The sequence below is a fragment of the Haliotis rufescens genome, unplaced genomic scaffold (genome assembly GCF_023055435.1).
Source record: "Haliotis rufescens isolate VD_foot unplaced genomic scaffold, xgHalRufe1.0.p SCAF_2, whole genome shotgun sequence".
In the NCBI taxonomy this organism is placed as follows: domain Eukaryota; kingdom Metazoa; phylum Mollusca; class Gastropoda; order Lepetellida; family Haliotidae; genus Haliotis; species Haliotis rufescens.
In genome coordinates, this window is record NW_025963890.1 from 4,491,076 (window position 1) to 4,506,682 (window position 15,607).

The 15,607-nt window shown below is 39.2% G+C and overlaps 1 protein-coding gene across 3 annotated transcripts; it reads left to right on the forward strand.

The window, feature by feature from the left end:
• Positions 1-255: 255 nt before the first annotated feature.
• LOC124112761 (2'-5'-oligoadenylate synthase 3-like) lies at positions 256-15,593 on the forward strand. Of its 3 annotated transcripts, none has more exons than XM_046472893.2 (11): positions 256-517; positions 5,348-5,550; positions 6,423-6,702; positions 8,051-8,208; positions 8,560-8,624; positions 9,184-9,321; positions 10,010-10,316; positions 10,619-10,895; positions 11,126-11,283; positions 11,595-11,803; positions 12,078-15,593. In XM_046472893.2, the coding sequence occupies exons 2-11, from the start codon at positions 5,371-5,373 to the stop codon at positions 12,220-12,222; spliced, it is 1,917 nt and encodes a 638-aa protein (XP_046328849.2). In that variant the 5' UTR covers positions 256-517; positions 5,348-5,370; the 3' UTR covers positions 12,223-15,593. The 3 variants fall into 3 exon arrangements, with proteins under 3 accessions (XP_046328849.2, XP_046328848.2, XP_046328850.2); XM_046472892.2 differs by lacking the exon at positions 256-517 and adding an exon at positions 524-982; XM_046472894.2 differs by lacking the exon at positions 256-517 and adding an exon at positions 524-982 and having other exon boundaries at positions 8,051-8,169.
• The last annotated feature ends 14 nt before the right edge of the window (positions 15,594-15,607 follow it).

A 15,607-nucleotide genomic window follows, 5' to 3' on the forward strand; every position in this document is an offset into this window, starting at 1 on the left:
GCTGAACGTACGTAGGTCATCATTAGACTAATATCTAGTCACTGAAATGAACATATCTGACAGAAAAAACCCCAGGTATTATATTATCTTAAAAGATATAATGAAAGGAGCCCAGAGACTTGCCAATCATTGTAGACTTGCAGGGCTCTATTGGGTGTATTTGTATCAAGGTCTGTGTGACAGAGTAGGTCATTGTTTTCTGTCATCATCACTGGGCCATTCCTTTTACGTGTATTTGTTCGATGTGCTGAATGGTTCCAATTCGTGATGTGTAAGGTATTAATAACATTGTGAAGCACATTAACGAACAAAGGAAAACATCAGCGAGATTTAACATTCAAAACCGCTTTCAAAGAAAACGAAAGTTAAACCATTTCCAGGAAAACCCAGGCCGACACGATAAGGACGAGTTGTGCAATACATCATACGGCACTGTAATATTAGAACGCAGAACACCCACTTACACCATACCGCCATTACAGGAGTCAGAGTAGATCCTATAAGACACTGCTAACATGTAAGTATATCCTACAGAATAATGTCAGCGTGCAAGTACAGGACACTGCCCACATGGCCAGCTGTCGGCACAATGTTGCCCTAAAATCGGATTGTCCAAAACACAGCTTGAATACATAGTGACTGAGAGTAATAGTGGAAATCAATTTTCGATCACGTGTGTGTGTGTGGTGTGTATGCGGATATGAAACCTATGATCGCGGATGCCAACACGATATTCGCCTTGATCGGTTTGCCAGCACGTGGGTAACCCAACCATAGGAAAAAATCAGCGAGGTAGGAACATTCAAAACCGCTTTCCAAGAAACGAAAGTGAAAGCCATTTCCAGGAAAACCCAGGGCGTCACGATTATGACGAGTTGTGCAATAAAACATACAACACTGTAATATTACAACGCAGTACACCGACTAACACCATACCGCCAGTACAGGAGTCAGAGTACATCCTACAAGACACTGCTAACATGTGAGTATATCCTACAGAATAATGTCACTGCACACATGTTAGTATGTCGGCACAATGTTGCCCTACAATTGCAGGAAGGATTGTCTAAAACACAGCTTGAATACATGGTGACTGAGAATGACAGTGGAAATCAATTTTTGAGCGTGTGGTGTGTATGCGGTTGTGAAACCGATAATCGCGGATGCCAGCACAATATTCGCCTTTATTGACATCTCAGCACGTGGGTAACCCAACTATCATATTCCTTCCACATCAAGGGGCGGTCGGGTAGCCTGGTGCTTTAAAGCATTCGCTCGTCACGCCGAAGACCCGGGTTCGATTCGCGACATGGGTACAATGTGGGAAGTCCATTTCTGGTGTACCCCGCCGTGATATTGCTGGAATATTGCTAAAAGTGGCAGAAAACCATACTCACTCAATCACTCCTTCCACATCAAGCACACACACCCTGACATAAGTGACTGGTCATTTATGATAGGGCGGTTGGCCATTTGTGTAACATTGTTTTTATTCAAATAACCTCATCACAGCATTACACATCTGCTAATACGCTTCAAGACACTTACAATGGACCAAGATCAAAAACGGCATGCTGCACTGCTCTACTTTCCATCTTGGTGGAAATCTAAAAAAAAAATATACTCTTGTAGACACACCAGAACTATTCAATCCATACAAATACCGGTAATAACATTTATTCTCATATTTTGATAAATATTCCGTTTTCTTTCTGTTTCAATAATAATTGAAAAAATGTAAGTTGAATAATGTTCAAATGTATGTAAGTATATCCTGCAGAACAGTATCATCACTCTCACATCCTTCCTCCCCTATCAAACGGACACACCGTGGTATAACCCATACACCCATGTGTGAGTGAGTGACTTTACATTTACATTTCATCGGCAATATTTCTGGAATACAGAGACGAGAACACGGTTTTAAAGATTAAACGTCTGTCAACAAAAGACAGTAAAAGAGTCTGTTAAATATCACATATACTGAACATTTTAAAAATTTAAAACATATCTTATCAATGATTTTAGTTATGACTATTACAAATACGTTTTGAAAGCGTATATCGATCGTCTTTGCGCTGGGATCGCTTTGTGGAACGGGGCCCTATTCGTGGATTACTGTGATAAGATCGCGTGCGTGATGCACAGGTGCTTCTCAGGTCAAGTTACTTATAACTCAGTCTGTTTTTGGATCACGAGCCCGTGATTTGGACGGGACGTTGATTTTAACTGTATATATCAAAAGGCGCGTCAACGTAATTTGGAGCAAATCTCACAGTGACGTACAAACATTTCAATGTGGGTCTCTGACGGTCACCACTGACAATGGGGGGATTCGAACCCACGAACATTGGACCCTGTATTTACAATGTCTCTCTGTAAAGGTAGAATATGGGTCTGAACATTTCATTATTGACGAACAGATCAAGTCCCTCGCTTTTATATTATGGTATGTTGATGCTTTGGCGTTGAGGTTTTATATTCCACTTTGGACAACGGAACGCAACTCAATTGTTTAGTAATATTAAGAGGGATCACCTTTGTCAACTCGAAACATCCTTGTACATAATCGTTCGTTTCAACAAAGTAGTGTTGCTTTGTGCGCACTTGTGTTTTGAATTCAATGTTACATTTTTGGGGTACTTTTTGAGACGTTTTAAACTTTTACGGAATAGGAAGTTTTCAAATTTGAGGCATCAGTGACAAAACGATGACCAATGCAATTCCCTACTTTGATTTGTACCATGATGCTCTCGACGTTTATCAAGTGAACGATTTACTTGCCTTTGCATGTGTTTGTGACGGGTGCAACTGCGAAAGGATAGGCTCATCTTTTCGCGAACACCTGGTATCATCACTATTTGATAGTGATTCATAAACACATGCAATGCTACAGTCGGAATGGCACAATCAACTCTGCTTCCAGCAGAGATTCCTTATGATTATGTAAATTGTCTTTGTCACTTTTATTTATACATTTTTAGTTGTACTTTTGGAACCCCATCCCGTTGCGTTCTGTTTCTAATTAGAAACTTAAGTCATTTACAAAATGTCACTGCCCCACGAAACAAATGTTGAAATGACCATAATGCTTTATGACCATAAATTTAATGCTCTTATGTCATCCACTTACTTTAAAATCATACGAGCTAGCAGTCTACGTTTACAAAGCTTTTCGACTTCGTTCATTTCATACAGTCAAAATATTTATTTGTATATATGCAAGTGTATGTGTATGAATGTGTATGGATATGGATATATATGTAAAATAGTCGTAATTCTTTTTTATCCCTCTCTCTGTAAAAAGTTCTGTGTAATAGGCCTACGGCCTAACACTTTTTGTGAATAAACATTTAACAATAAACATAATAACAATAGAAATGATGCTTAAATTAAGTTCACTAATTTGTTTCATTACATTGTGTCAGCCATGTTATAGTCACGATGATGGATGGTAGTTCTGTGTATGATTGTTGCTATACGTAAGCCCTATTCAAACCCAGCAGTTTGAAAATAATAAGGTTGGACCACACAAACCAGTGGTCGATAGTATGAGCAACGTCCCGCTCTGTCGGGATATGTTGAGTCAGAGAGCCTGATCACCCGATCCATTTAGTCGCCTTTCACGACAAACATAGGCTACAAGAAAAGACATATTTTATCCGAGGCCCATGAAGGGTAGAGTTGTTCAAAGAGATTACCGCACATATGGAGGATCCTTAGAGTCGTAAAGGATTGATAGAGGCTCACAAAGTCACCTCCCCTTGTAAACTATTGTCACTCAACACGTTTGCTGATCAATGCGGTGCATATATAGTACAGAGTAGATACTATACGTAAACTGAGAGACACGGGGTCAGCAACATATATAAGGTTTTCTTTTCAACGACAAAATCTTTCGCCAAAGACATAAATATTTAAAGGACTGGTCCATTGTTATTTGGGAGGGGGTCAGGAAAACGTGATGCATTCCTTAGACCAATCCCACCGCCCCCATACCCCTACCATAATAAATGATCAGTCCCTAAAAAGGTCATTTGACGACATAACTAAATCAATTCATAACGACGAACTGACATTGCCTGTACAAAGGTTTTCTATGAAAAGGAAAGTAGAATGTGTAGGGGAAGCGAAAGAAGATTTCTGCGAGAACGATAATCAGTTGTGCGACATATATTATGCTCAACCTTGGAATGCTGTGTTGAAAAGTCAATTATCATCAAAAAGGCTGACAGTGTTCACGTGAGTTGTGGTCCTTCATGATAGTTACATTTTAAACCCTGTCAGGTGTTCGTGGCGACATCTTGTGGTGGACGTTTGTAGAATTATCAGTACCGTGTGTTATGCACCATGTACACCAGCGTCTCATTATCTCACGGTTTCTTCAGCGTTTGGTGTGATTAAAGAAATATGACAAAAACATTAGCAACATGTTTCAATAGTTACGGGAAACGTTGAGAATTATATGACGTGGCTCTATTACCAAAACAACACGGCGGAACAAGATCAATGATAAAATGATGCTTATTGTTTGTAGTGGGAGCTACAGATGAGAGGTATTGATAGACTTGCTGAACAGGATGGAATTGAACCACTGGATCTGTTTTTATTTAGTATTATTGCATATGAATAAATGTTCCTATGTCATATTCATATGACAATATACCTGCTTTTTTATGTAGTATGCAAGTAATGTTCTACCACGTACACGCAATATGTAAGCTTTGCCCGTTAAAGAGCGCGACCCTTTAAATATTAAAGCAATCAAGGTCTGGGCACATTGGTCGTATCCCATTACCCGTGCCTCGTTTGATTTAACTCTTTCTATGTGTCACTTGTTAGGGTTGCGGATTGTCCCTAGCGAAAAGTTCACTTCTACATCTCCGATTGGCTCATCCGCTCGAGGCAAGGGGTTAACTGACTATAAAAGTCCAGTTTCCTACGGACTTTTATAGTTAGTTAACGCCCTTGCCTCGAAGAGATGCGATTGGTTATATATCATTATATTTAAAAAGTCGATATACCGGTCTTTTCTTTGATCACTTACCTGCCGATTAGAATACTTATTACAGTGAACCGTTCAGGCTGCCATTTTGTTTTCCAAAATCTCGTAAATTTGGCGCGCCAGTGTTTCGGGTTAACTACATTTTATATACGGGAAGATGTTACAAGTGCTACAGACATGCTTACGCTCAACACCTGGTCTCATCACTAATTTTCAGCGACCCGCTCACATAATTTTCGCCATTAGTTTGCCTTTTATGTCCAATGGAATCTGTTTCGGCAGAAAATGGTGACTGATTATTCTCTGGCGTTGACGTTTAATGTTACATTGAATATGTTCTAGAGTACGTCTGAGGAGATTTCAGGATGCCAACACACCCGCCGGGTCCTGAGCCGCTCCTGAAGGGGATGAAGCGAGGACAGACCATTTCCCAGTTCATGGCAGAAGGGGTTCCATTTGACATCAATAAGTGTCACGAGTTGATTGAGCGATTAATTCGGTTTCTAAAGGAGAACGTGCCTATCAGTGTATCGAAGGTCGTCAAGGTTGGTGCTCCTCAAATCAGTGACCTACATGTACATAAATATGTGTGTTGTAAAATGAACGAGATGGAGATTTTGTGAACTTGTAATATTTAGTACACGCGGGATGCGGGACGTATTAAGTAGAGCTCAAACCAGAGGCATTCTGTGAAATACTATGCAAGGGACCGACCATTTCATGTTCTCGGGGTGGTGCTGTGGTTTTGTATCGAGATAAGGTATTTGTCAGCTTAAGCTGCACTACCAGTAATATTATTTTGTTTATTTAAAACTATGAGCCTGAATCTGTTTTAAAGACTCACACCTTTAACAATGTAATTTCTGTTGTGGACAATTTCTTTTTTTCTACTGCCTGACGCACATTTATCTGTATCCAGAATTTTAGCACGACTTCTCGGGGACGGTTTAAAAATCCCCCCCCCCCCCCCCCCCCCCCCCCCCCCCCAACACCTATGACAGTGGCAAAGGTCGTCGAGGCTGGTGCTCCACCAGTGACATACATGTGCATGATTGTTTAAAAGACATCACACATTGGATACATGATCTAACAAGCGGATGACAGTGCTAGCCTTTCATAACTGTGGAAACCTGTTCACATTTTAGTGTTGCCGTGTTGTGAATACATACAGTAAACTACGTTTATAACGAACACGGTTATAACGAACTGACGGATATAGCGAACTTACTTTTTTGTCCCGACTATTTGCTGTAGTTATGCTGTATATATGCTTATAACGAACTTCCTTTATAACGAACTAAAATTAGTGGTCCCTTTGAGTTCGTTATATCCGTAGTTTACTGTAGTTCGTACAAACGCATTTCTAAACGAGTTCTCATTGGAAATACTGTCACTTAATGCACAATGTATTTTTCAGGGAGGATGTATAGGAAAGAACACATTAGTATTCACCCCCTGCAATGTGGATCTGTACGTGTTCATCAATGACCTCAGCTCCGTGCAGGATATGAAATTTAAAACTAGACGCATCCTTGACATTATAAGAGCCAAGTTGGATTCTTCTGAATTTGTTCCTCGCTATGGGGTTATAGAGTTTATTGACTATACACCTCACTCGATGACATTCCACCTGAACTGTCAGGATCTGGGCCAGCAACACATCATGGAAGTATTCCCTGCATTTGACGTCTTGAAATGTACGTATACATTTAGGTATTTATGCGTCAAGTCTTTCTCAAGAAACTTTCTTTGAGATCCCAAAACGTTTGCCTACATGCATGGTCATACAATAAGAGAACATGTTTAACTGTTCAAATACTTTATGGTAAAGACCTCTGTATGTTTGTATCATATTAATATCAGTAATTCCCTACGTAAATCTGGTTTGACGGCCGCATCACCACGGAAGCTAATATTCATTGAATATTGTCGGTAGGCATAATTAAATAATAATACCTACAATTACAGGTTACAAAATGCACAGATGCGGTTACTACAATATTCAAAGGATGTGTGGCAATATATTTCGGGCAGAAAACACGACAGAAATCTACAAAGGGAATGTATTTACGTTTAGGAGACAACAGAGAGCTTGGAATTTTGGCGCTTTTCTATATACGACTGTGACGTCATATCTTTTGCGTTACAATGAGCGATTTAACGTAATAATGATGACGTGCGATGTAGAGCGAAAGCCTTGCAAAGCTTGCTCTGTTTTCTTTAGGGATGCCCACCTCATGTTAGCTTACCAAGTTGCCGTGCTTCTATGCTTTCAAGGCCTGTCATATGTTCGAGTGAAGTATTACGGTTTAAACAAACTGCTTGAGTATATACAGCGCCATATATTCAGTGATTCCGTAATTCAGATCGATCACCCACTCAAAACACTGAACTCAACCCATGCCGCTTCACTCAGTATATTTGATAACACCAAAGAGTTCGCGTTTTATTTAGTCATGGTAGAATGGAGATAAACATACTGTGTTTTCAATGTAAATTTAACATTTAAAACCCCACGCTGCACGTTCGGTTCCAAATTCAATTTAGCGGGGTTAAATCTACAGGTAACCTAGCTCTTCATTGAAAACACAGTATGTTTATCTCCTCAATATACACCACAAAGTGTTTGCGTGGACATTAGTTTCAGAGTGGGGCATTGCATGCTTGAACATAGGGCACACTGATTCATCGGGGTGAGTAGTCCTCGCGATCGGCCATTGTTTCCTGGACTGGATGTCCCAGGACATTGGGTACTGACATCATTGTCTGGGACTACTCGTCCTTGGATACTGTGGCATCCATGACACCGCGGACGGCATAAAGTGTTATCACCAGATATAAATGTTGTATTTCATCACTTCATACATAAAAATAAAGTTCGTCATTCATTCATCAATCATTCGATATTAAAAAAAATACTGTAAATTAAAGGTTTACAGTTCAGTAATATCTCTGCAACACGAATTTGTGTAATCCTGATTGAGCTTAAATCTCCTTCGTAATATTATGACTGCTTTTATACACCCTCGTCGATGTTCTTTCCAGACAAGAACGTTCACGACGTGTACATGGACATGAGTGAACTTCCTGATGCTGACAGAGACTGCTACTCCGTGTGTCTGGCAGAAATGCAGATAGACTTCATCAGACAGGCGCCGACCAAAGTAGGGTCTCTCATTAAAATTATGAAGTACTGGCTGAAGGTACGAAAATTCTGTCATACGAAAACGTCAATTGATGCTAAAACATACAATCATGTTTGGGAATGAGTTGTGTCTGCTCATGGTTACCTGTTGGACAAACTTTATTGTACAATAGTTTCAGAAATCGGAAATAGTCTAATAATTGGCATTAATACAGCATTATCCATATGCATAAAATTTCAGTCAACAATAAGGTGTACAGAGAGAAACATAGAGAATAAAGAACCCTACTTCCATTTTTAAGATCCGCGTGGGTTTGCTTTGGGATCTGAAGAAACTTACTTGATTATGTGCAGAATTCAATTCCAATTGCTAACCATTATCACGTCTTTTTACTTCAACTGCCAACAGGAGGAGGTCAACGTGGATGTTAAGATCACCAGCTACTACTTGATGGAGCTTCTGGTCATGCACAGGTAAGCACACAACATTAGTTACTCACTACCAAATTGGCCCAGCTGTGATGCAAGGTATAAATAATCGTATTTTTTATTACAGAAATCTCGAGCTCTTGCACGGGAGATAACAACTATTAGATTTTGCGTGTGTTAGTGTGTAATCGTATGCAAGAGAAGGATTTGTTTAGACGTAATATATCCACAATTGCCATACTGACACTCACATTTGTACATGACAAGTATTAACTTACGACAAGCATGAGTTGCTGAAAACCAATTCTAACCCGGCTTTTTTACGGTGCAGCTACATGTAAGTGAACATTCACATATGTTATGTAATGTACTTTATGTAATGTGATTCAAATATTTATGCCAGTATCAGCAACGTTTGCAGGATGAAGTAAAAGAAATCGCAAACCAAAATACCTAGATGGAAATGTTACGAAGAGTTGTTATAATGAATTGGTGTTTGTAAGCCTTAAGTAAATAAATGCATAACTGTCAATGTTAGCAAATGAGTGTTAGGCTGATGGACAACATTTCATGGTGGGATACATTAAGGAACATACATTTACAGATGGCAGCGGGCTGGACAACCAAGCGACTTCGACATGTTTGACTGGTTTGAGGAGATTATGATCCAGTTGTATGACCTAGAGTCTCTTGGTATCGAGTGGGAGAAGAAGTACACTACGACCAAGTACCGAGCTATCCCGTATGTACAACTTTCTGTCAGCAAGTGCATCGTCACATATCTATTTCATCAGCTTTAAACGTTGCTAAAAGAGATATTAAACCTAAATATAGACGTAAGTACACAAACTAGTTAGTGTGCGAGTGATGACTGTTTAACGCCTCATCAACACTTTTGCAGCTATCCATGGTGATTTAAATAAGTGAAGACCAATGAACATCAGGACATTTACATCGGTGTTTAAGACAGATATTAACCCTAACACCCTATCAAGATTTATGTTTGACCAACACCCAGGACACTGAAAAGACATTGAGTCCAAGAAATAAAACTCACACGTGGTAAGAAGTTAAAGTGATAATATTCCATGTACTCATTCTCAAAATGATTTTTTTACACCTCATGTATTTATACAGCTGGTTTATATTTAATTCATTTAACACTACAATGTCAAAGGCAGACAGATTCAATCGGGCCTGGTTAGGATGTGAAAAGGGTAGGTCTTGCTCTTTCCAAAGAGCCAGAAAACCAGACCCTCTAAGCACACTAACTGCATTTACACTTACGCAGATACCATAGCCAAAGCCATCCTCATTTCAACTCATGACATTTTTATTTCATGGATATCATCTATGACAAAATGGCGTTACTAGGGTACTGTTGGTATACTATGTTGCACAATTCTGAAGAGACATTGATTACATTTCAGACCTCGACCTTTCGTCATGGATCCAGCAAACCCTTTCAACAATGTCCTTCCAGAGCCCAGATACCGCCAGCAGTTGATGCGATGTGCTAAAGCAGTAGTCGGTCGTAGCCAGGCCCTCAGGAAGTACCTGAATCACGGCTCCGCGCCCATCATTGAAGGCATGGGTAGGAGGCAGACACTGCAGCAGTTCGTTCAGGACACCATACAGCCGAGCAGTGACTTCCGCCAACAGTGTGACCGTGTCGTGGAGCGTGTCACGTACTTCCTGCAACATCACACGACACTCAGCGTCTCAATGGTTGTCAGGGTAGGTTTGGTTTGGTTTGCACTATCCTCATGCTAGGTGAAATTGGAAGCTCACTATCAAACCAAACCGCGGACAATAGGTTTGGTTTGGTTTTACGAACCTTGAGGTTAATGAGCATTAGCGACAGCTACCCCAACACACACACACCCCCCTCCACAAACACACACACACACACACACACACACACACACACACACACACACACACACACACACACACACACACACACACACACACACCTCGGGTAGTTTCTATTCCGTGCTGTGTGTTTTATAAGGACATATTTCCTTCCCGCTCAACAGGGAGGTTCACTGGGAAGGAGCACGAATGTTCATGGAAAGTCGGACGTCGATCTGGTCGTGTTCATCAACGATGTCAACTCGATCCAACAATTGGAGGCCAAGATGGACGCCATCCTGGACATCTTGCACAGTGCGTTTGAAAAAAGTTGGACAGAGTTTGCAGGAACGCTAGAGTTTGCGGGCCGATCAGACCGCAGTCTGCAGTACAAGCTTAGCTGTGGTGCATCTGATCACATCCATGATGTCGACATTCTGCCAGCTTACAACATCCTGGGAGGTGAAACACAGTGTTGTTATTGTACTGAAATCTCAGTAACTAGATGTCACTTTCTATTAACCCATTCTATCTATCATCAACTGAATCTTTCTGAACTAGAATTGATCATACTGTCAGGTTGTTAAAACTCTTTCCCTGAAGTCTGGATAACTCGGATAGCCCTGATAACTCGATATATATTGGCCGCATGTACTAAAGATTAAATAGGTTTCGGAATTATTTCCTTTCAGTTAAAACGTGTTTGGAGGCGTTCAACGAGATGAAAGACAAGACTGAGAAACAAAGGAGATTCTACTCACCGTGCTTCATTTTGGAACAGCAGGAATTGGTGAAAACAGCGACTGTCAAAATCAAGAATCTGGTGCGACTTGTGAAATACTGGGCGAACGTAAGACAATCAATATTATTTTAATGTAACAACAGTAAAATGTACTACATGTCGCTAACTCCGTGATGCTTCCGAATTTTTTCTGTCATTTGGGCGTTTAACTTAATTAAACAATTAATGAGCATGGACGCCATGACATGTGTGCAGGTATGTGTTTCTGGCACCTTAGGTCTACTCAAATTTTAGCGACATTTAAGTAATTCAGTGAAAACCCCAAGCATTAATTAAATTATTTGATCTATTAGAACCTGTGAATCTACCTACATGTACATCTCTCATTTATACGTTCCTATGCACTGCTCCCCGTGAAGAGAGAAGTCAACAGACAAGGGAAAGTTATGAGGTCATTCTTCCTCGAGATAGTAGTTATCTCCCTTTGGAAGAATCGTAGATCCCCGTCTGACTTCAACACCAACGATTGGTTCAAGGACGTCATGACCCAGCTGGCCGATCTGACGTCACTGCGGATACTCTGGCCTGAAAGATTCAACGTGGCCTTGTACTATGACATTAACGAAACGTATGTGGTATCTTGTCTCTTATTTGAATGTAGTTCCCGACCATATGTGGTTCAACCACTAACATTCACCCACCATAATCTGATATTTCTGGAATATTGAAAATAATGAAAATAAAAGTGTTTTGGCCCCAGGTCTCACAAAACGAATAATTCACTGGACCTGCTGAAAAAATGGGCCCACAGAAAGTTTGTGGTTCGGATAAAACAAATTGCATTTCTTGAATCAATTTTATTGATGTTGCAGAAACAACATTTTGTCGCTCACATATTTCAGAAACAACCCGGTTGTACTGGATCCAGCAAACCCCTACAGCAACCAAGCACCTTTGGCGAAACACCACTCCCTGGTGATGACCTGTGCCCAGAATGTCCTGCACAGATTAGAGGCATCTCTGAAGTACAGAACTGGGCACGAATGAAACATATCCATTGACGGATGTGGAAATTATTGATAAACTGTCCCGCATATTCCACAACATTTCACTGAAGATTCTTGGTATGCTTTAGAATAGATTGGATGTTAAAGGAAAATTGGAACTCAACTGATATCATATATAGGTATTCACCTAAGTTCATCTACGGTTGTATCCAGATGAACTGAGCCTTATATTCAAGCGCAAAAAAACATTTGTTTCGTATGCAAATGTGATGCAATGTACATGAGTACTGAATCCTAGCGATGTCATGTTCGTTGTTGATATTGAATTCCATACAAAGTCCCTTTGCTGTGATTTTAAGAATCCTACGGTTTTCCTATTCATCAAACCAAAATGTAGATGTAATGGTGTGTTCACTTAGACGTTTTCGATTTGTTTTTACATTTTCAATATATTTATACTATTCTAGGTGTTTTGTTTGTAACGTAGGTTTGATCTATGACCTCGCGATAGAAAAATTATGTAAGTTCGGATAAATTATTTCATTGAGGTAGTTGGATAACACTGTGTAGTATTTATTCAGGTCCTTTCGTTGATCAACTATTTAGGGTTACCAATTGGAAGTGTTCGGGCATCATGTCAGGGGTTGGAATCTCCACTTGGATACAATTTATGAAGCCGTTTATTTTGGATAATGCTGGAATTGTTGAACTGTGCTTCTATCATGGCAATCATATTAAATATAATGATTAATTTGGTGAAATCGCATTGCCAGTCGTTCAAGGAATGTCCCTCCATCTCACTCCATCATACAGACGACATCACAGATATCTGCCCAAATAATTACTCACTCTAATGGTCACTTTCCCATGGCGGATTCAAGATTCTACTTGTGAGAAGATTTGATGGACTAACCTTTGCTGGAAGATTATTCTGGTGGGAAGAGTCACTTTTGTGCACTGGCGTTTACTCTTGCGGTACAGTTGTTATGAACACACAATTCCATTTAGAAAGTGTTCAAATGGAAGAAAGGTTATATTTGGGATAACACTTTATTTGTAAAGTACAGATTCTTGTTTTTGGGGGTGTGGGTGTTGGGTGTTGGATGGTAGGGTGGGTGAGTCCCGTCCGGCATTCGAACCAACACTGCCAGAGTGAGGCACCTAATCGCCAGAACACAAAGTCAGCGATCTTATCCACTTAGCCACCGAGGCTTCCACAAAAATGAAAGTCCTACAACTGGTAGTCTAGATCACGTACTTTGTGTACCCCTCAGACAAGTGTAAATTGGCACGGCTCCCATGGCCGAAAGCTATGAACACACAATGCTATTTAGGAGGTTTACCACAGCTTTGGTTCACAAATAATTCACAGGAAATAAATCATACATTTGTCTATGTAGCAGAGTGTTTCCGCAATGTGATGACTTGGGGCATATTTCATGAAACCCTTTACCATAATAGTTTATTGTCGTCAGTAGGTAATGGAGTTTTACATTGTTTTGGGAAGATGAAATAAAAAGTATAAAAAGGTGTAAAAACTGTATTAAAAACATGTTGTATTGGTGGCATTCGTTTATGGTTAATTTTTTTTGGTTTTGTTGTTATGTCAATTATGTTGACATTCAGGTCCATTCTTTATCATTTATCAATTGTGTGATATTCCAACTACAAGTTGAAATATGTTTTTGTTTTCATTTTGGCTTGTTCACACTAAAAGCGGATCGCCTCATTCTGAATTTGGGTATTAAACTTGTTTATCAGGTGACTACGTTTTTATCACTTACGATTGGCTAATTATTTTCATTTATGTAAATTTGTGCACAGGTATGAGGGATGGTATGAACATGACACTGTGAAACACAAGGACGGTCATGTTGTCCCGAAATCTGGGGCCCATACAAAGTCTATTGGGGAATTTGGGGGCAATGCTAATACAGCTCCAATCACATGTTTGACAAAACTACCTGTGGCAATGCAATAAGCATTTCTATTTATCATGCAGATGTTTGAAGCTGCCTGCATTGTGTTTCACAGATTCGGTGTGAAATATGATACAGTTCATCAAACTCAATTATTGTGATACTCATGATAGAGTGTAGAGTCATTGTATTTTGTTTCTTTTTCAAACTGTTCCCATAACTTGGCAAAGTCATATGACGAAGCTGGTGTTGCACACAGATATCACTGGTAATATATCAGATAGTTCCTGTTAAAATAGTTCTGTTGTCTCAGTGAGTGTTTCATAAATATATTTTCATTACAATACTGTTCCCATTTAAATACCCATACTGTTATGATGATGTTATTGAATTTGTTGATGCTTTTTTATAATCAAGATATTTGTGAAGTTAAATAGCAATATGTAATTTTGACGCCTGACATGTGTTCATATTTGTAACGAGAAAATGAAACAGTGTTCCCATCAAAGCTGCTTTTATGATCATGAAATACTGAATGTACTAAATGTCATTGTTATATTGCTACTGATGTCACATGTACAGAATAGCTTAAGATCATACACATGTTCGGGTAAAATATGTTGAGTCTTTTTGTTTTGTTTGGATTGAATATTAATCTGTGGATTGAATGTGTTTGTGTTTACTTTCTGTGAAGTTTTTGATTCGTAATTCTTTAAAGGTAAGATTAGTAGATTTTCAAACTGTGAGCTTACCCAGAAAAAGTATCTACAGAGAGATATTATTGGGCCCATGTTTCTGTTTTCACTATATTCCATACAGTTTTGTCGGTGATATCATTTGTCGTTCTGTTCTGACAACGGTCAGTTGATAATTTTCAATTAATAAAATTTGTATAGATTTAGACATTTTTTTAAAAATGTTGGCCCACTCAGAAAATCCTCCAGAGATAAAAATATGTGGGTCCACATCTCTGTTTGATTCACTTTGATGCTTACAGTTTTGACGGTGATGTCGTTTGTCGTACTGTTTTATATAATTAGATAATTAAGACAATGAAATAGACTTCCTTTTCCTGTCTCAGATAGCACTTCCTTCAACACAATATCCTCTATTTTGTAGATCACAGTCGAAACAGATTATCAAATGATGATTTATGCGACTACAATAACGTACTGTATGGTATAAACAAAATCATTACGGTAAAATGGCCATTATGAAATAATTACGTTTAAATACGAGAGATCATGAGATACAATTCAAAGGCAGATTGATAACTTGTCCAAAAATAGTTTGTCAACAAGCTGATTATATTTGTATGTTTCCTACAATATTTATTTCTTGATTTTATAATGGACAATATTTTTCCATTTTGTAAACTGCTTTGGTACTTATTGGCCGGGGGAGGCCTATTTACATGGATCTTTTGTTGTATATTAATAATCCTGTTCCCTGTTTGTAGCATTTTGGAAATACATATTGTCATAAAAGTCAATTGCCGATGTTTGG